We start from the raw sequence: 22,091 nt of genomic DNA, 5'->3' as shown, positions 1-22,091 counted from the left end.
CCTTCCTCAAGGGGCGGCAGGAAGCGAGAGGAGGGGCAGGTCAGAGACAGCAGGGAGAAATCCAGAGGCCAGGTGGCAGTAAGGAAACCCCGCCCCCGGATCCGGCCCCGCCTCCGACTCCACCTCTTCTCCCTCTTCCCACCCACCCCGCAACCGCAGCTCATCCTCCAGGGCGGAGAGAGGTGGCATTTGAGTCCTCCGGTATCCCAGCAGGCAATGCAGCCTAGAGATGCTGACAAAGGACTGGAGGGAGCAGTCGCAGCTGCTTTCCGAGGACCCGGTGTTGCCGAGGTGAGAGTCCCCCACCGTCCCGTCACCCACTTCCTCCGACTTCGGGAAGACGTGGAAGTTACGTTGCCAAGAGACCCCGCGGAAAGAAAGAGCTGTACCCAAACCCCGAGCTTGGCTCTGTGACTGACAGCCGGGCTCCGTGGCGCCGGGACGCGGGTGGGAGGTGGGGGGAAGGCAGATGGAGTCCTTTCTGCCCCATCTCTGACTGTCAGTTGCCCCGCCGCCCGCGGATCTCCGCCCCCGGGTGGGGCTGGCGCGTGTGTGTTTCGCTTTTGCCCGGGCGGAGGCAGCTGGCTCTGGATCCTCCCGGTGCCTGCCCGGCAGAGTTCGGTTGCCCCGGGGATGCGACTCCAGGGACGACTCTTTGGCGGATGTTTCGAGGAGGGCTGGGGGAGGGAGGTGGACTCCCTGTTCGGGATGACACCGTCCTCGTCCTTCCTCCACTCCAGCGGGTCCCCGCGGCGAGCAATGGGAAGGAAATCGGCGGGGCTGGAGCGAGGCGTCCCGGGATGGCTGGAGGGCGACGAAAGCAGGGTGGAGAGGCTGGGAGTGAGAGCAAACGCCTTCTTGAAATGATTGGCGGGGGATGTAAGGGGTACGTGGCCTGTGTCTTCCCCCTTCCTAGACCTCCGCACGGATCCTGATGGTTGCACCAGCTGCTGGGCTGTAAACAGGCTCACATGACCGGTTTCACATGGAGCCGGCCGGTGTGGGGACGAGGGCTGGAAAGGCTGGGCCCCGGGCTGGTGGAGCTGAAGTCCTAGGATGGATCGTTTGAGACTCCCTCCTCAGCCTTCCAGCCCTTCGTCAGTGCTCTGTGGTGTCCCCTCTGGGTAAAGTAACTGACATCTGTCCTCTCCGGACTGAAGTAGCATTTCTGCCCCAGTAGAATCGAAGAGACCTCACTTCGGGGAGCGAGAGGGAAAATGTTAAGTGAAAAGGGTCCCGGATTTTTTTTTACATTTGAGGGAACTAAGAGAAGGACGGAAACCTGAAAAATTGGGTCCTTTGGATCTTGCCTAAAAAGCAGTCCTGTACTTTCGGAATGCATTGTGTTCTTAATTTGAATTCCAGACAAAAATCTACTTCTTCAGGCAGGGCGCACATGGGATTTAATATAGTCTTGATGGTGAAAATCTTGTTCACTTGTTTCCTCTAAGTGCTGGGAAATCTCTGCCGAGAAAATATCATATACAGGATATTGAATAGGGAGTGGACACCAACTTTTAGATTACACGTATATTTGGTTATAAAGCAGTGGGAAGTTTGGAAAACAGGAAACGGGGCCACATGTGCCTTTCAAGTTGTTCACGTCTACATATCCAAACAGGATTCGAGATTAAACTAGTTTCTGAAGCATTTCTAGAACTCTCAAAATAAGAGGTTTACTCAAATACCAGGATATTTGAAAATTTGGAATTCCCTTTATTTGGATTCCCTCTATTTATAGAATATAATTAAATGTAATGGACAATATTCAGTACAGAGTTACCATGTTATAGGCAAAGATAGAAAATAGAACAAATAGATTATAACATAATGCATGTTTCTCCCCTTAAATTGTTCATGCACATTTTCTTCCTAAATTTTTTATTTTCAATTTTTTTTCTCATGGACCTTTTACATATAACTCCAATTTCTGAAAAGCAGAAAACAAGAAACCGCAAGAAAAGCTTCCCATTCCTCTAATAGCCCAATGAAGTAATTTGTTATTCTTTTTCTGATTTTAAAAAGTTTAAGATGGAAAATAATTTAAAATCTTGTCTGAAACTTAGATTATTAGTGTTCTGAATCTTGTTTTGCCACCTTGTAGCATTCTGGAGAATCTTGCCCTACAATAAATAGATTAAGTGATTTACTCTTTGAGGCCCTCCATTTCCTCATGTGTAATATGAAAGTTTTGTTTTAATCTCCAGAGCCCCTAATAGCTCTCAAATTCCATAAAATGGTGTCGTTTTTGATTGGGCACTATTCTTGGATAAAATAAGCTGGTCAAATAAGGCAAGATGTTGGTATCCACTAAAAGGAACATGCAGTAAGTAACAAGAAGTACCCAGAATCCTAATAGAAACAGGAACTGCATTCTGCAAAATTCTCATTAGGTTAATTAACTGTATAGGTTGACCTGTACCTGTCTCTCCTCCTCTCTATCAGGGAATTGAAGATTGCCTCCGCTAAACATTAGAAATAACAGTTCCATCTGACTTTCTTGATCTTCAGGGCATAGTACAAAGTCTTATTCTTTCACTCATTCCAGCTTCTTCCTGAATTAAGTGGGCTATGTGATCAGTGATGAAATTAGAATAAAAAGACAGCTCTAGCAGGGTCTTACCTTGGCAATACCTTGATTAGATCACCAGAACCAGTATCTGGTTTTCAGCTTTTCAGGGTTCAAAATTACATTTTGCCAGCACATCTAGAAACTATCAGTCAGTCTCAGGGATTGATCCATACTAACCAAACGCACAAGAGATTTCTATGTTAATATGAATACCAGTTTATTAATAAAGGGAGACGTAGAACTGCCAAGCAGACCAGAGATTCATGTACAAGCCAGGGCACCCTTTGGTCTTGACACTGTGGGAACACATAGAAATTGCTCTTGACCTCCCCTTTTTTCTAGGGTCTGCATGGACCACTTCTTAAAACACTTAATAGCTGATACAGTTGACAAAATTATAGCTTGCTTTTATATAAAAACCATTTTGGTTATACCTTTGTATGGATATACCCTAGTCACCTGATTGAACTTGAGCCACTGGAAAAACATCTCTGAAATCTGTTTCCTCTCCATTCCTCCTGCCTTAGTGTAGGCCCTCATGTCTCCGTGCCACATTCATTCAATATTTATTTATTTTTTTACTGTAACTACTTTGGAGTCAGGCCCTGTGCTTGACTGGTCAATGGCAACCAGTTTCCTACTTCAGATCATATCCAGTCAATTCCCTGCTTAAAATCCTTCTGAGGTTTCCCTTGGCCTGCAGCAGTGCTTCTCAAAGCATAGTGCGCACCAGAATCATTTGGAGGGCTTATTAAAACACAGGTGGCTGGGCCCCAACCCCAGAATTTCTGATTCAGTAGGTCTGGGGGGAACCCAAGAATCTGCATTTCTAGCAAGTTTGCAGGTGAAGCTGCTGCTGCTAGTCTGGTATGACATTTTGAGAAACACTGGCATCCAGAATCAAGTCTAAAGCTCTCAAACTTGGCTTACAAGATTTTTCACCATCTGCCTCCAGCTTACCTTTCCAGCCTTCTCTCTTGCCGCTCCCCCATACGTGCTATTTTTTAACCACAAGCAATGCCAAAGCTCATTTTAAGAGTCCCTTTCATGCCTCCACACATACTCTTCCCTGGAATTCACCCCCCTCTCCCTCCACTCCTACTGCAAACCCCTATTTAAGGCAGACTGTCACTTTCTTTATGCTCCCAGAGCATTTTGTATCTATCAGCATTTTAACACTTGTCACATCTTATCCTAATTACTATGTATATCCGTTTTTCCTGCTAGACTCATTTTGGAGGGCTGAGACCATGATTTCATCTTTTCTCCATATGCTTTAGCACAGTGCCTGGTATATAATAAGTGCTCAGTAAATGTTTGTTGAAATAATTTGTGATTCTGTAACTTCTGAGAGTGCTCTATGTAGCAACATATGTATTTCCTATAATGAATTAATATAGATTTTCAGAATTGCACATACATCATGAAATAACTGAAGACATTGGGATAGTGTAAAACAAGGGTTGGAAAGAACTAGTTTGAAAGAAATGTTTTAAAAAAGACATTATTGGAGGGCATCCTTATTTCTTTTATTTATTTATTTATTTATTTATTTATTGGTCACGCTGCGTGGCATGCGGGATCTTAGTTCCCCAACCAGGGATTAAACCCATGTCCCCTGCCGTAGAAGCTCGGAGTCCTAACCACTGGACCGCCAGGGAATTCCCCATCCTTATTTCTTTTAAACCTTAACAGGTACACTACTTAAGTTTTACATCTTAAATACGTAATAGCCTAGCACTACATATCATTGATAGCAGTCAATCTCATTAGTAAGATATCAAATTATACAAAAAACCCTCGAAATTGTATAAAAACAAAATTGCCTAATATGGAGCAGTGAACCATTTGAAAATATAGCGTGAACATTAGAACATCGCTTGTGAAAGAGCCGATTTTAGGAACAGACCAGCCATTAAAAAGCCTGATAGACGATACTGGAAACTCAGAGATGAGGAGAGCTGACTTTATGAAATGGGAAGGAAAGAGAGGTTTTAATACCAGTGAGAGTAAAGCAAAAGAACATACTGCTCTTCACTATTTACTATGCAGTTGCCATTGGCAAGGACTGCACCAAGTATGGAGGAAAGAGATAGCCCCTGTGCCCAGATAAAAGGGAGCTGGGCCTGGAGGTGGAGCTGGGAACCCTAATCAGTAAACACAAGAGCCAGGCACAGGTAGTAAGTAGCTGGTGCACTGTAGCCAAGCAGATGGGTCACTAGTTTCTGGGAGAGGCTGTACTTCAAATCATCCTTAACTGTTTCAAACTTTGAACCACTTCGGTGCAAGAATCCCCAAGGATCACTTATTTCATTTTTCTTACAGCCTCCTCTCCCCCAGATAAGGGCGGGGCGGGGCGGGGGTGGAGGGCAAATGACCATATGGTTTGCAAGGGGTTTCTATGCTCTTTAAGTCTCCAGGTTTTGAACCTTTGGGGATAAAAGATCTCGAAACTCCCCTGTTTATCTCAGAGCCTTATCTTTCCCTTCCTCTGGTCCATCCAAAGTGAGGAAGACAGAGAAAATGATCACACTTGGGGTATTGGTCTCTCTGGACTGATGGTGGAAAGTGTGGGTGAGGATTTCAGTGTGTTGAGGCTTTTTTTTTTTTTTTTTTTTTTGGTGGGAGAGTAGTTTGCAGACTGGTCACAAGGTGGTGTGCACACATAAGGTTTTCGCTCAAGTTTCATTCATGTTTGCATTTCTGTGCTTTGGGATCAGAGGAAAAGGATGAGGCAGTCTCCTGTACCACCAGCTCCCAGCGGTTCTGTCTCCCTGTTAAGTCAGGGGTATGTCAGAGCCTCAGATTTCTAAACCCTGCTGGCCCAGTTGGGCACGAGGAGGCAGGGAAGATGAGGAGAGGGAAGTGGGAGGGAGGGAGGAGGGGAGAGGCAGCTGGGAGTGTCGATGCTCTCCGTTCTCCTCTGACTGCAGCCCATGGCAAGCAGCCACCAGAGTTACGGTTCCTCTAATTGGGATCGGTTGCCTGTCTTTCGTGGATGAAGGGTGTTCAGCTATGGGGAAGGGGAATGTTCCTTGATGGAGGAGACAGTTATTAGTGGATACCTGTAGATTAACTGCTAAGTTCAGTATCTTCTTTTTTTTTTTAAACCCAGATTTATAGAATTGCCGTTACATGATGCTATCTTTTATTTTTAATTTAATTTAATTTTATTTATTTATTTTTGTCTGTGTTGGGTCTTCATTTCTGTGCGAGGGCTTTCTCTAGTTGCGGCAAGCGGGGGCCACTCTTCATCGCGGTGTGCGGGCCTCTCACTATCGCGGCCTCTCTTGTTGCGGAGCACAGGCTCCAGACGCGCAGGCTCGGTAATTGTGGCTCACGGGCCCAGTTGCTCCGCGGCATGTGGGATCTTCCCAGACCAGGGCTCGAACCCGTGTCCCCTGCATTAGCAGGCAGACTCCCAACCACTGTGCCACCAGGGAAGCCCAAAGTTCAGTATCTTCTAAGTGCCTAACACTGAGCTTGAGTCTTTGGATGCAAAAAACAAACAAAACAGAACAAACAAAAACCCCACAGAAAAACAATACAGCATTATGACTGAAATCTGGGGAGTCACAATTTGTCCACACAAAACAAATGTCAAAGTATTCACTCTATCCAGTAAGTACATTAAAAAACAATGTAATAAAATTAGTGAAATGCTTGTAGATCAGAACAGTAGCAGAAGGCCATAAAGAGGGGACATTTGTTCTAGGCTTCGAAGAATGTGTAAAATTTTGGTGTCCAGAGAGGAAGAATAAAATAAACCTTGGTTATTATCACCCTAATGAATAGTTACTGACAGCCATAGCTCTGCTTTCACAATCAGGAAAAGAAAGCGTGCGCAACTTAGTAAGTGAAATTGTCTCTCAATTTTTTTTCTTGATAAAACTGAAAAGGAAACACATGCATCAAGACTTGAATTTTGGATCATCCTTTGGGAACTCTTCTCTTCTGGAAAAGCGGGGGAATTTCCTAGAGATGAGGGCATGTGTTGCCATCAGCATCAGGGAAGCAGGGTTTTTTTGTGTTTTTTTTAAATATTTATTTATTTATTTATTTACGGCTGCGCTGGGTCCTCATTGCTGCATGTGGGCCCTTTCCAGTTGCCGCGAGCGGGGGCCGCTGTCTCCTGCGGTGCGCGAGCTTCTCATTGCGGTGGCCCCTCCCGTTGCAGAGCACGGGCTCCAGGTGCGCGGGCCTCAGTAATTGTGGCACGTGGGCTCTAGAGCGCAGGCTCAGTAGTTGTGGCGCACGGGCCGAGCCGCTCCGCGGCATGTGGGATCTTCCCGGACCAAGGCTCGAACCCGTGCCCCCTGCATTGGCAGGCGGACTCCCAACCACTGCGCCACCAGGGAAGTCCCTGAAGCAGGGTTTTTGAACTGAGATGCAGAGGAGATGATTATCGTGTAGGGAAGTGCGAGTCTGGAGACCAGAGTTCTGCCACCAGTATCCTGTGCAACCTTGGGTAAGACCCTTAACCATCCTGGGCCTGTTTTCGTTGTTGGTAAAATAAGAAGGGTTAGGAGCTGACATCCTTTGACTCTGTGTGTGCTTGACTTTGGAAAGCAACCTTATTAACTGATTCACAGTGAGGTTTTACCGGCTTAGTGTATAATCTCTCCCCAGAATTTTTGCACTCTATCATTTTGCAATATTGACTAGAGCAAAGAGAAAGTGTTAGTCTCCGGAAAACCATCAATTAAAGGCAGGTATCCATCATGTTTGTTGGCAGAGTCTGTATTATTGCACTGGTGACCTGGTGCTAATTTCTCCCTAATCTCCTCTGGTTAGAGTTTGGGAGGCAATTTATATCTTAGCCAAGATAAGTGAGAAATGGGAACACAAATTCGAAAAGAGATAGTAAACTGCTCAAAAATGATTCAACACTTTTAAGATGGTGACTAGGGGACAGACAGCCTATTCACAATTCATGGGAAAATATTCAACTCATAAAGAGAAAGCTTCAAAATTCAAAAATAAGAATTGCTACTAAGCTATCATTTAAAGCTAGTAAAATTTCTACTCTGACCTATGCCAACTAACTTCCTGAGGTTAGAAGCAAGAGTTTAGCACTTGTTCTGTGTGTTTAATTTGGACTCCCCAGCCAGCTTTATAAACCATCTCATACTCCTTTGTAAGAAAGTGTTACATTTTCCTAAGTTTTCAAGTCATCTTAAATAAATCTTGGTTCTTCCCATTGTAATGAGTTTCTGTTGCATATAAAATTATTTTAAATAATTAAAAAATCATTCTATTTAACACATAGTTTAAGGTTTTCAATGTTATTAAAAGATCATAAATGGAAAATGTAATCAACAGATTTTTCACACATTGTTTCTAAATTCCTTCTTATGTTTCAAAACTGGCACCTTTTTGGAACTTCCCTGGCCTTGCAGTGGTAAACACTCTGTGCTTCCACTGCAGGGGGTATGCATGCCATGTGGCACAGCCAAAAAAATAAAATAAAAATAAAAGTTAAAAAAAAACCTGGGACCCTTTTCAAATTAGCCTCTAGTAGAGTTGTTGTTTGAGTCAACTTTTTTTTTTTTAGTTTTGAATTAGGTCTTCATGGGGTTCAGAACTCAAAAGATTTAAAAGGGTATCCAGAGAAAACTCCCCTCTCACCCCTGTCCCCAGCCATTCAGTTTGTCTTTCCAGGGGCAGCCCTGGCTGTCCTTCCAAAGATATTTTACCCATACCCAAGAAAATAGGTTTACATAGTCTTTTATCTTCCTTTTCTACACAAATGGTAGCATACCCTACTCTCTGCATTGCACCTTGCTTTTCTCACTTAATACTGCATTTGAAGATCAGTCCATATCCACACCACACAGAGAGCTTCCCCTTTCTTCTTGACAGATAGCTGGTATCCCAACGAATGGCTATATCATACTTTACTTAATGAATCCCCTATTAATGGCCAGTTGGGCCGTTTCCAATCTTTTGCTATTGACAACAACAACTAGCTCTTACTGCGCGCCACGCTTCGTTCTATGTGCCTCACATAAATTATTTTATTAATCCTCAGTGCTGCAAAAAAAAAAAAAAGCCCTGTCACATATATGATTTCACACAAGGGGAATATTTATGCCTGAGAAATTCCTAGAAGTAGAACGTCTAGATCTGAGGGTTAGGTGCATTCAATTTTGGCAGGTATAGTGGTTGTACCAACTTATATTTATATCCCCGCCAGCAGTGTAAGAACATGCCTGATTGCTCCCACCATGTACTATCAAACTTTTTGATTTTTGCCAATCTGACAGGTAAAAACATGTATTTCAAGTATAGCTTTAGTTTGTATTTCTCTTGTGAGTGAGGTTACACATCCTTTTGTAAGTTTAAAAACAATTTGTATGTCCTTTTCTATAAAATATTATAGTGTTTGCTCATTTTTATATTGAGTTGTCTTTTTTAATGATTTGGAGGTCCTCTATATATAGTAGGGCAATTAGACATTGCCTATGATATGAACTGAAAATGTTTTTTTGGCTTTACTTATAAAATTTTTTTGCCATGCAGAACTTTAAAAGTTTTTATATAGTTGAATTTATTAATAGTTTTTGGTTCCTGGTTGTTAGAAAGCCTAAGATTATTAAAAAGATTTTCCATGGTTTCTAGTGCTTTTATGCTTTTGGTTTTTTTATACATTTAAAGCTTTGATCCATTTGGAATTTACCATAATAAAATTCTGGAATTTTATAAGGAGTGAGGGATAAACTCAATTGTGTTTGTAGATGGATACCTGGTTTTATCAACATTTATTGACTGAACTATCTTCCATGAATTAGAGATGCCACCTTTTTAAAAAAAATTTTTTTTAAATTTATTTTTGTCTGCGTTGGGTCTTCGTTGCTGCGCGCGGGCTTTCTCTAGTTGTGGCGAGCGGGGGCAACTCGTTGGTGCAGTGCGTGGGCTTCTCATTGCGGTGGCTTCTCTTGTTGCGGAGCACGGGCTCTAGGCGTGCGGGCTTCAGTAGTGGTAGCTCGCGGACTCTAGAGCGCAGGCTCAGTAGTTGTGGCGCACGGGCTTAGCTGCTCCGCGGCATGTGGGATCTTCCCGGACCAGGGATCAAACCCGTGTCCCCTGTATTGGCAGGCAGATTTTTAACCACTGCGCCACCAGGGAAGCCTGAGATGTCACCTTTTATCATAAGCTAAATTCTCAGCGTAACTGAGTTTTAGAATAAGATGTTGAATATTATTTAGTGATGCCAAATTTGGATGTTCTATTCCTGGTAGCCAAGCTTACTAAGAAAGTAATTGTAGAGCTTATCATTTTCTATTGAAAAAAATAACATGCCAAACTTCTGAGAGGACATTATCCAAATAGAAATATGTATGGCTCTTAGGAAAGAAAAGAAATTCATGGCAAATAAAAACTCAGAATTAAAATGATTTAATCAGATGCTTTTCAGAATAACCTTAGTTTTATTTTATTGAAATGGCCAGTTAGTTTGGTATAGTGGAAAGAATACTGGACTAGGAGAGGCCTGCTGGCATTTTTTTATCTCCCTTGGTCTCTTCCTAATTTAGTAATAACAACAAATACTTAGAACAGCGCCTTGCCTATAACCAGTGCTAAAGGCTTTACATAGATCAGTTCATTCAGTATACGTAATTAATAAAGAATTTGTAATCTGTTGTGAATTAAACAAATGTAAAATATTATTACTAATAAATATGTCTATAGGCGCTTTCAGCTTAGTCAAAAAAAACCAAAAAACAAAAAACAACCTAACACTGTTATGGGCTACATGCATGCTGTAAAGTATACAAATAGAAAGTGGAATCTGGGGCAGCCTGTGGATGATGACCTTACCAAGGTTCTCCCTTACCTTCACATTCCTGTGTCTTCACTTATGCTGATCCCCAGGTCTCAATGCCCTCCCTACCTACTTCCCCCAGCACAGAAGCTCGTATCCTTTTCTTTAAGGGCCACCCCAAATGTTGTCTCCTGGCCTCTCTTCCAGGTAGAATTATTCATGCAGTCTTCTAATTCCCTAGCGCTTTATATACAACGGTATGCATTATAATCAAGGTAGCTTAAATATTTATTTTGTCTCCTCAATTATACTTGAGTTTCTGGAGGGCAGAGTTTCTGGAGGGCAGGGCCTGTGCATTATTCATTTTTGTATCTCTGTGCAGCTCTTGACATAGTTCCTGGCCTATAATGTTCAGCTGAGAGAAAAGAATAAAAATTTGCATACATGATTATACAGTATCCTATTTGATAAAAGTGGGCAAGGCCTCAATCAGAATCTGAGCCCTGATAGCTGGTAAAAACCAAACAATGGTACCTCAGAAACTAACACAACATTGCAAAGCAGTCATACCACAATAATAATAAAAAAAACAACCAAACAATGTAATCATTTGTTATATTTCTCTCTGAGTGTATGAGAACCTGAGTGCAAAGTATTAAATGGATTTTGGCCTACTGTATTTTATAGGTGTGATCTACAGGGTGAAAATCAGACATTTTCTGTGACTGTATGTTTTAGCTTTCTCATTTTATTTTAAAAAGCCACACTTAGGATGCTAGCTAAATAAGAATGTTGTTGATCAAAATTAGATTAGGAGATAAATACAGAAACATTACTTATCAGACAGGCTACAACTCTCTGGAACATATTCAACAACCCCAGAAGAAATCCAAAAAGGTCTCTGAAGTTGGAAGAAAATAGCTCTCATGAAGTCTGTGTACTTGATGTAGGAGGGGAGGCACGGTGCCACTTGCATGCCAAGGCCTGCTTACTGACTTTGAATTTTCATGGAAAACTCCAAGGACTGCTTAGCAAGTTTGGATATGCGTCTTCTTTTCAAGACATTTTTCCTTGTCTTGGGTTTTGGTAGAAAAAAAGATTAAGAGAACTCTTCCACCCATGCTGCCAGAAGGCACTAACTAAAGCATTGTTGAAATGAGTGTTAAAAAAGTGAGTCTCGTGTTTTTCCTTTGTAAATCATGGACGCTTACTTTGTTTTATATTTTTTTTCATCTTTAAGAATTCTGATTGGCTCACATAAAATCAGTTGTGACAGATTAAAACTTTTTTTTTTAATCTGAGGTTTTAAATGAGTGACATCCTTTTGATCTCACCTTTTTGAGGGTGATTAATTTTAAGTAGGAAGCCTTCTTTATCATAGGTTGATATCCTGAATGTGAAAGGAGCAAGTGTAAGTTTCTTTGCATAGTTTGGTAGAAGCTGTATAAGTAAGCCAAGCGGAAAAGTCAAAAGCATGTTTAAATGATCTGGGGACTGTTCTAATGCATGCTAACCATGCTAGTCATAGCTAACTCATGATAACAGGTATCACTCAGCTTGCTTTTTCTCTTCTCTTTCCAGATTGCCAAAATGCTTTGGAGTTTTTAAGTGATTTTAAGAAAAGCCCAAAATAGATTTGAGACTGTAAAAACTGAAGCCGCAGCAAGGGGGATTCAGTGCCAATGCATCAACAAAAAAGACAGCCAGAGTTAGTGGAAGGAAATCTTCCTGTCTTTGTGTTTCCCACAGAGCTGATATTTTACGCAGATGACCAGTCAACACATAAGCAAGTGTTGACGCTGTATAATCCCTATGAGTTTGCCTTAAAGTTCAAAGGTGAGTCTCCTAGGTGTGTTTTCTGGATTTTCACTACTCCCTACTAATTTTTGACTTGTAGAAACTAATTTTTTAAAAAACACTAATGGCCATTGTGACTTTTTCTTTCAGTTTTGTGTACTACTCCAAATAAGTATGTTGTCGCTGACGCTGCAGGTGCAGTAAAGCCTCAGTGTTGTGTGGATATGTAAGTCACAACCACTTCCTGGTAACATGTTTTCAGTGTGTTCATATTTATGTGTTTAACTTGAAAAAGATCTTTTCTTGAAGCTGCTCCCACATAGGCCTTCATTATATTTTGAATTTTTGCTGAGAGTTTGTCTCGCAACATACTTTTTAAGAAGTTTCTAAGAAATTCTAAACAGGTTGGCCAAACAATAATGCATTATGTTGGAGCTGATGTGTTTGTTAATATTTCCACGAACACTTCCTCACTGTTGTGCTTTTATTCATAGCAGGGAGATTTATGGAGGCAACATTCTAACTTATTCCTTTAAATTTCTCTAGCTATAAGAGGGAATTTAGCCCTCTTTGGAACATCTTGCTGTTATAGTGTCATTTGTGGAGCTACTATGCTCTCAGAACAATGGTCATATAAATTCATCTGAAATGATTCAGCTAATAAAACTGAAAGTCTATACAAACAGGAAGCGAGTGTATAACTACTCATCTGTAAAAGGTTATCTGAGCTCTTCCAGATAACTTCGTCTTAGAGTGTCAGATAAATGATTGTTTGTTCAAGCTGTTCATATTTAATTTTCACTTTAGAACTAGTGGTGACCAGATGGATCCAATGACCAGCCCTTAATTTAAGCTACCAAGTAAACTGTATTTGTTTAAATCTTCCGTTGAGAATGAGAAGCAGAAGTCTTTTCTCTTGCATACATTTTCATCACCTCAGAGCCATAAAATGGTGTATCTTTGAGGACGTGTTTTTGCACATTTCTTTTGATTTTCGTTCAGTACGTAATAAGCACGGACTATTGCAAAGAAATATAGTCTCTTGCCTAATCAATGTGTTACCTTTGACCCAGTTGTTCTGTGTTCTCTATTAAGAACGAAGTAAAATAAATGGCACTGCAGATAACTTGCATAAAATTATAGTACTTTATATACTCTTTCCAGAGAAATACGGAAATGCATTGTAAGCCTTCTGTTGCATTGGTCTTACTGTGTTACCTACTTACTCAATTGCTTATTTTTGCCTTCGTGCATGGACTTCAATTTTAAGTGTAGGTGAGGTTTGTTATTTTGTTACTTGAACAATAAATAAGTGGCAATAGGAATTTATGAGACTTTTGTGGGGAAGAAACAATTTCACATATCCTGTTTAGTGAATATTGCTGTACACAGATAGCCAGGAAAAAATGTCATTGCTAAAAGGAATTTTCTTTACCTATCATTCTTTTCTTTACCTATCATTCTTTTACTTTTCTTTACTTATCATTCTTAAGATGACTCTTATTCATCAAATATTTCAGAATTACCCATTTCTTTTTGGGTTATACTGTGATTTTTTTTTTTTAAAGTATCACTAGCAAATTTCTGTATTTGAGTATTTGGTTATAGTCAGTTAATATGTATGAAATCTCTTGCTGAATTCTGCTTGACAAGCCCCCAGAAACCTAAACAGCATGTTCTTTTTTAATGTTTCCAGTGTGATTCGTCATAGAGATGTTCGATCCTGTCACTATGGTGTGATAGACAAATTCCGTCTCCAAGTTTCCGAGCAAAGCCAGAGGAAGGCTTTAGGAAGGAAAGAGGTCGTGGCTACTCTTCTCCCGTCGGCAAAAGAACAACAAAAGGAAGAAGAGGAAAAAAGAATAAAGGAACATTTAACTGAAAGTTTATTTTTTGAGCAGTCGTTTCAACCAGGTAGTCTGGATTGTTTTTAAAACCCTTTTGAGGTCTTACACATTTCTTACTTTAAGAGAATCAGGGAGCAAAGAATAATTACTAGAACAATAACCTGCCACTCTAAACCTAGTCGACTACTTCAAAAGTGAACGTAGAGATCAGGTACCTAGAATCGAACAAGAGGCCTAGAGCTGGCCTTTCAGCGGAGAGAAGGGCTCCCACTAGATGAGGCTGTAAGGAGAGGGCAGTCGTTGCCAGAGCCTTTTCAATCTATAAAACCTGAGACTGCAGGCACTGTACTTTATAATGCTAGCACAATTTGGCAATTCTATACTTTTGTTTCTGTGACTTTCCTATATCCTTTCTCATTTAATTAATTCGAAGAAGGAGAGAGATTGTGTTTGGCAATAGGCCAAGCTTGGTGCGGCTGTTCATATTATTTTGAAAAAAAAATCTCATTAAAGTTGAAGTTAATTAAACTAAGTAGATTATAATATCCCCTGTGGGCTATTAATTGAATCCCTCTCCATTCCTCATTTCCTTCCAGCTTAGATATTCAGGAGTGTTATGATATATTCTTTCAACATCGACACTATCCTCATATTCAACTCTTGGACGTCATTCCGCCTCCCTCTGAACTTCTCATTATCTCCCTCCAACCCTATTATAAGGGGAGGAAGATAAAGTTTTCCATAGAAAAGCATGGAAACTTTTTGACCGTGATATATGAATGTGATAGCAGCTGTCCTTGAAATGGCAACATTATATATGAGGGATTAAAAACCATCTACTTGTCATTACATTAATTCATAGATCTCTATCAGTTTGTTCATCTTAGAATGTTTATCTCGACAAGACAGGGAGTAATGCCTCTTTGATTTACTGGAGCCAAGTGTCTTCTCATTCCATGCAAGGAGTGCCCAGATTTTCTGGTGATACCAAGGCTAGGAACTAGGTAGTAACTAGTAGATTGTTTTCTTCTCAGCAACTATTATTAACCGACAGGACCAGTTTTTCATGTTTCGAAGCTGAAAGAGAATCTCTGTCAAATGTCACTTCGATGTCCAATCAATACTGTGAAGTTGACTTATAAATAGATATGAAATGCAAGATTCCTCTTTTAAAATGCCTCCTGTAGAACAAGAAAGGCCATTTGAGCATTTGGTTTGGGGTGTTAATTTTATAATTTAAAGTAAAGTGGTCGTTGCAGATCATTTTGGTATTTAACAGACTGGTTTAATGCCGAACAATAATAAGGGTTAAAAGTTTACAGTTTTATATATATATATTTTTCTTTTATTTTTAAATTGTTGGAATTCAAGCGAAAATCATCCTAAAATACAAATGTGTATTAATTGAGCATTTTATTCTTATTTTATTTTTATAACGAACCTTTGTATCTGAAGTACATTAGAGAATTCTTCTCATTGTAAAATTGGAGTAGGTAGATGAATAGAATAGGTGGTATTGGCATAGCACATGGTGGTCTCTGTTTTGGGAAAAAAAAAAAGCACCACACACCTCTCTAAGCCATCCTGGTCAGGAAGCTCAAGGAAAGCAGACACCTTATTTGTCTTGTTCATCATTATGTTCACCCTATTTGTCTTGTTCATCAAGTTCATCACTTGTTCAGCACAGTGCCCGGCATACAGTAGTTACACAGGAAATATGTGTGCGGGCCTCACTTGGAAGGCTGGACTTCTCAGCTGGTAGGGTCGGCTGGACTGGTTTTCTTTGTCTTACAAAGTTTCCACGGTTCCCGCTAGTCTCTAGAGCAAGGGCGACAGCACACGGTAGAGCTCCCCGCTCCCCGCAGGTACAACAATGTTGTGAGGGTCTCTCTGTGAGTTTAGCTGGAAAAATCGTTGGAGGCTGTATCGTGAAAGATTTGGATTTTAAAATGTGGTGAAAGGCAGTACAAATGAGAAATTTCTTCTCAAGTTATGTATTATATAAAAAGACATATAGTAGTAACAAATTTAAAAAAGCAACCAGCACCTATAATCCCACACACTTAACAGATCTGCTTACATGTGTTCCACGTTACTTTCTAGACCTCGTCTATGTGCATAAATACAATTTATATATTTATATATATATATATATTCTTTTTTTTTCATTTAGCAGAAATTGAAGAGAAACCCACAAAGCATACTTTCACAAAATATCAAAACCCAGGTCATTAAAAAGTTATTTTAAAAAGATTCAGCTGAATCTTAGAGGGTTTGTCTTAATTACATTATTAATGAACTGCTATGTCTATGCCAGGTTTGAGCCAGTGCTCTCTGGCTTAAGAAAACTACGTTCTTATTATGGTTTATAATAATAAAGAATTGAGACTGACCTAAAAGTCATTTAGGGGATTGATTAAATTACGAATATTCATAAGATGGAATGTCAGGCAGACATTTACAAGGATTTGATAGAATGGTAGATAGTTATATATTGACATAGAAAGAGGTTCAAATATATTTCCAAGTGAAAGAAAAAAAGTTATAGAACAGTATGTATAATATGGTCTCATTTAAGTAAAAAATCATTTTACGTGTTTATATGGGCATTTATAAAATCTGAAAGGATCTATACCAAGCTGTTAACAGTGTTATCTCTAGGAGGATGGGATTACAGAGGAACCTTTATGTTTTCTATATCTCTAAAATTTTTACAACCCTGTAGTATCAGAAAAACTTTCCACTTTGAAAAATGTCAAGCATTTATGTGAATGTTTTTGGAATTTCTTTAAATAGTAAAAATTCCTTGAAATAATCTTTACTGTGGGTTTGCATTGAACAGTGTAGTTGTCATAAATATTTTCCTTGAAAACCTACCTTTGCAACAAATATAAATATAAAAGTACTACATTCATTAGCAAAAGACAGACTTGTTTTTAGGCATTTATGCTGTTGTTTCATCTCAAGCAATAATCACTATAAGATTTGAATTTGTTTTCACCTGTCTGTCTTTGGTGAGGCTCAATTAAACTTCACACAACAGCTATGGTATTAATAATTTAGAAAAGCTGCATCTAATAATAAAATGAACAGCATTATTTCATTAATAAAACACAAAGATTGTGTTGCTGTTGGCTATTCCTTTTAATGAAAGGAAGGGTCGTGGGAAAAGCCATATGACAGAAAATGCTGGTGGGTTTCTTAAAAATATGGGTATGAATATTGTACACACACAACCAGAACTGTAGAATAGCAGGCTGATAATAAATATTTTTAAATTTTATTTTATGGTGGTAAGAACACAACATGATATCTACTCTTTTAACAAATGTTTGTGTACAATATAGTATTGGTAACTATAGGCACAATGCTGTACAGCTGATCTCTAGAACTTATTCATCTTGTGTAATTGAGATTTTTATGCCCATTGATTAGCAACCCAGCCCCTGGCAACCACCATTCTGCTCTCTGATTCTATGACTTTGACTATTTTAGATTCCTCATATAAACGGAATCATGCAGTATTTGTCCTTCTGTGACAGATTTATTTCATTTAGCATAATATTTGCCTGACATTGTTTCTGCTACTTTCTTACTTCTATGCTATAAATGGGGGTAGAGTGGAGGGCAAGAATTTTCATAGGCAGCTTTAGTCACATTAAGGTAGAACCTTTTTGCCGCCTTAACACTTTCAAAAATGATAGCAGGATGCTGCAGGTATTAGGACCAAACCTGCCTCGAGACCTACCAAAGATACTCCCAGAAGGTAGTGGAGCTCTACTGCAGTAGAGTACACACAAGCAATGCACTGGGGGTACGGGAAGAAAATGCCAGAACTTCAATTCCTATCTATTTGTAGCCCATTCTCTGCACAGATAATACATGCTTGAACACTTTCTACGAATTCCGGTGGGGTAGTGGGGAAAGGATGATACCCACTGTTCTCTTCAGTAGGAACTCACTACCTCACATTCCATCCTGTAATGGGCTTCCAGACAAGTCCAACAGATAAGGCCCCACGAAATGGGAAAGATGGGGAAAGAATCAGAGAAGTTAGACAAAACCAGAATCCTGGTGAGGGGTGGCCAGTCTGTGTGAATGAAATTTTGTCTTAAGTTGTTTTTAGAAGCAAGCTCAGGGATTTTTATCTTTTTACAGAAAACAGAACTGTCTCCTCAGGACCTAGTTTACTAACTGTCTTCCTGGGAGTGGTGTGTATTGCAGCTCTGATGCTTCCCACGCTGGGGGATGTGGAATCGCTGGTGCCTCTCTACCTCCACTTAAGTGTCAATCAAAAATTAGTGGCTGCTTATATCTTAGGTAAGTGTTTTAAAGATGCATTGGGGGCATATGTGTAGGCAATTTGTTTTCTTGAAAAGAATAATACATTGTTCTTTTATTTATTCCATTCTTTCTTCAAAAAATCTCTTCTGGACTAAATTGTGTCCTAAATACTCGCAAAATACATTTGTAAAAACATGAGAATTGGGCTTCCCTGGTGGCGCAGTGGTTGAGAATCTGCCTGCTAATGCAGGGGACACGGGTTCGAGCCCTGGTTTGGGAAGATCCCACATGCCGCGGAGCAACTGGGCCCGTGAGACACAACTACTGAGCCTGCGCGTCTGGAGCCTGTGCTCCGCAACAAGAGAGGCCGCGATAATGAGAGGCCCGCGCACCGCGATGAAGAGTGGCCCCCGCTTGCCGCAACTAGAGAAAGCCCTCGCACAGAAATGAAGACCCAACACAGCCATAAATAAATAAATAAACAAATGTGGGGTTTAAAAAAAATTTTTTTTAAAAACCAAAAAAACAAAAAACCATGAGAATTATGGAAACACTAGCATTAAACTTCAGTAAGCCAAGGATTCCTAACCTGAATCAAGGCCCAGAATCTTTAAATGGCTTGCCCGAGGTCTATAGATTACAGTTGATTCTCTTCTTAAAAAAGTTATTTAAAATTTTAATACAGTTTTTAAAGGTTACTTTCCATTTACAGTTATTACAAAATATTGGCTCTATTCCCTGTGTTGTCCAATATATCCCTGAGCCTATCTTACACCCAATAGTTTATACTTCCCACTGCCCCACCCCTATTCTGTCCCTCCCTGTGTAGGCAGTTTTTATGGCCTGGAGGTGGTAGTGCTGGCCTTGATGTGTGTGTGGGGTGATGGTGGTGGCTTGACTTTTTTTTTAAAGAAAAACAGATTGCTTCAAAAGCACGTTGAGGTAAAGTGCATTTTAAGATTTAATTGTTGGCTCACATTTAGTTCTTTTCAGCTTGTTTATCTAGTACCTAATACTGTATTTTTCAGTTATTTTCCTTTTGCTGATTTACAATGGTATAAAACATGTATAAAATGTAAAATGCATACATTCCATGATACGGCATTTTTACTTCTAGGAATTGATCCTAGGGAAACATACAAAGCGCATACAGTGATAAAGATGGACAGGGCAGTCTTGTTTAATGTTGTGACCCTTTCTCTTTAAACCAGTTCCCTTGTTTCCTGTTGAATCATTCTTTCAGTCATCCTGGCTTGAAATCTTATAGTTAATTAGTTCAAATGAACAAACATTCATTCAGTACCTACCATGTGTCAAGGATTAGGGTTCTGGTGATGAATGACTCTCCTCATCGTCTCCTCTCACCTCTTCTGAGGTGCCAACCCTTTTCAGTATTCTCTCTCAGAATTCCTTGGTGTGCTCCCTTTTTTAAAATTTCCAAATTGTCTTCTAAGTTGTCTCCGACTTCTGTCTGTGTCCCTCCTATTCCTGTTCCTCCCCTTTACCCTCATTATCTCCCCCCACAAATCATCCATCACATTACTGTCAGGTTGATTTCCATCCTGTGTTGATTTCACCACCACCACTCCCTACTCAACAACCTTCAGTGATTCCCCATAATCCATAGAATGAAGTATAACTCCGTAGTTTGGCATTGAAGACTCTCCACACTCTTGAGTCCTCTCTGAGTTACTCTTGCCTCGCTGCTTCCCTATGTAAATTCTTGATTAGAGTGCGTTAGATTATTTACTGATCCCCAAAAAGCTCATCTGGAGCCCCGGTCCTACCTCCATGCCCTTGTTCTTGCCATTCGCTCACCTGAAATGCCTGCCAACCATACTGTTCTATATCTTTCCTGTCCATCTTTTAGGCTTACTTCAGCTTGACCTTTTGGGGCATCTTCTCTGACTGCTCCAGTCCTATGTGATTATTTTCCTTTTCTGTACTTTATCACTCACTTTTTAAAAACCACTCATTTAGGACTGAGGATATTCTTATATTATTAAATTTTTTTATGGTTTTATGTATGGAGTCTCTTCAAAAGAAACAAGCTAAGCAGAAATACTATGCTTCTGTCTCTTTGTGGCCTTAGGGCCCTGGGATACAAACAGGCTTGCATTGTTTTTGTTGATGAAATTAGCAGGCTTTACTGACACTTTAAAATGCCATGTCTGCTATTATTATAGTTGATGTGACTGGATAAAGCGAGAGATATATTTGATGGTTAAAAAATTAGCTACGGCCAGACATTAGTGATTGTATTAAATCTATCCAATGACTGCCTATTGCTGTAAATTGGATTTCTTCTGTATAGTATCAGCTAAATTCAAGTTGATTTTGAGTTCTTGGTAGAGTGCCTGCCTATGTGCTGTGTTTTGTTTGCTCATTGAGGTGTAAGCAATTATTTATTGAATGGAAGATTTTGTAAAATGCATGTCCTTAACTGTTCTCCAATTTTTTCTTTCAGGTCTTATCACAATGGCTATACTTAGAACATGAGCAAGGAATTCACTTGACTTCTGAAGTAAATTTATCTTGAAAATATGAATGTGGACTGCCTTTTATCTCTATTTCATCCCATTAACATGCTACAAACTATTGATTGATTTACAATCATTGCAAATGTATAATATATATTTTAAATTACTCTATAATTTTATTCCAAGGACTCCAGCACATTATGTTACAGACAGCAAGGAAGCTTCTGAGTGACACTGAGGAAATTTTTTGAAGAAATTCTTTTTATATCTAAGCCTACCGTGCAAAAGACTTTAATTAAGACATTTGTTATTTTCTCATCTTTTTTCTAATTCACTTTGATTGTTGAGGTCATGTGTCCTTCAAAGTTAAAGGCCTAAAAGAGCTAACTGACCAGCCTGAAAATAAAATTACATTTATTTCCTAGCTACGAACATCAATGTTACTATATAAATTATGCCTTGTCCTCTATCATTATATACAGTCGCCATGGTGTTTCTAAAATAAGAGTTTTACAGTTAATAGAGAAGGTACAGTTAATGTACCTTTATATATAAATGTACCTGTACCTAATACAGTTAATGTAGAAGGTAAAAAAATGAAAAAGCATAAAGTACTGAGGGATCATGTTTATCTTAGGGTCTCCCAGAAGACAGGACATATTTAATTCATCTGGTGAACTACAGGATAGGTTGTGGTCCAGCCACCAAGAAGTAGGGTGACCATTCTGTTTGGTCTAAGAATTCTGAAGGAAGGTAGGCGTTTGTTTAGTTAGTTGGTACACCTGGCTTTACCTCTGGATAATGCTTTATGTTAACAGGAGGAAAAATCACTTTATCTTTTCTCCCCAGCCCTTTGCCTGACTGTAAGCTACTGGCCCAGATTGGGACTACCAATGCCAGGTGGTTTATGTGGAGATGATTTTTCACCTTTAAACTCTAAGCCAAGTATAAAAAATCCTTAATATCTGTCTATTTTTTAATCAGTCACTGAGACATTTTTTAAGTTTGTATTTATTATTAAAACAACTTTACCAAAAAAAGTCCCCAAAGCACAACTATGTACATTTCTTTATAGCCTCTTCTGATCTCTAACATATATATGCGGTTTTAACTGTTATTATTATAGTATCTGATCTTTTGACTTAGGATTTTTATCTGAGAGCACAATGTATTGAGTCTCTTGAAAATCATCTTCCAGATCTTTTTACAGAATGATCTTATGCACTGCTACTGTAGTATTCTCAAGGGATATATGTAAACACGAGATGTATGCCTGAGGTTGGGTTTTGCAGGAAACAGTACTTTGCTTCTAAAGTAAAAGCTTTTACTTATACTCTTTCATAGAA

The 22,091-nt window shown here is 39.6% G+C and overlaps 1 protein-coding gene across 1 annotated transcript; it reads left to right on the top strand.

Annotated features, from left to right (window-relative positions):
* Positions 1-159: 159 nt before the first annotated feature.
* Positions 160-21,169, top strand: MOSPD1 (motile sperm domain containing 1). Its single transcript, XM_007174507.2, has 6 exons — positions 160-291; positions 11,919-12,173; positions 12,285-12,360; positions 13,831-14,048; positions 18,140-18,301; positions 20,733-21,169. Exons 2-6 carry the CDS (start codon positions 12,020-12,022, stop codon positions 20,762-20,764), a joined length of 642 nt encoding a protein of 213 aa, XP_007174569.1. The 5' UTR covers positions 160-291; positions 11,919-12,019; the 3' UTR covers positions 20,765-21,169.
* The last annotated feature ends 922 nt before the right edge of the window (positions 21,170-22,091 follow it).

Source organism: Balaenoptera acutorostrata, chromosome X (genome assembly GCF_949987535.1).
Source record: "Balaenoptera acutorostrata chromosome X, mBalAcu1.1, whole genome shotgun sequence".
In the NCBI taxonomy this organism is placed as follows: domain Eukaryota; kingdom Metazoa; phylum Chordata; class Mammalia; order Artiodactyla; family Balaenopteridae; genus Balaenoptera; species Balaenoptera acutorostrata.
This window is presented reverse-complemented; position numbering and strand designations above follow the sequence as displayed.

Coding starts and splice junctions, on each gene's coding strand:
- MOSPD1 (XM_007174507.2), top strand. CDS start 12,020: ATGCATCAACAAAAAAGACAGCCAGAGTTAGTGGAAGGAAATCTTCCT. Junction 12,174..12,284: donor GTTTGCCTTAAAGTTCAAAG/GTGAGTCTCCTA, acceptor TTTTTCTTTCAG/TTTTGTGTACTACTCCAAAT. Junction 14,049..18,139: donor TGAGCAGTCGTTTCAACCAG/GTAGTCTGGATT, acceptor ATCTTTTTACAG/AAAACAGAACTGTCTCCTCA.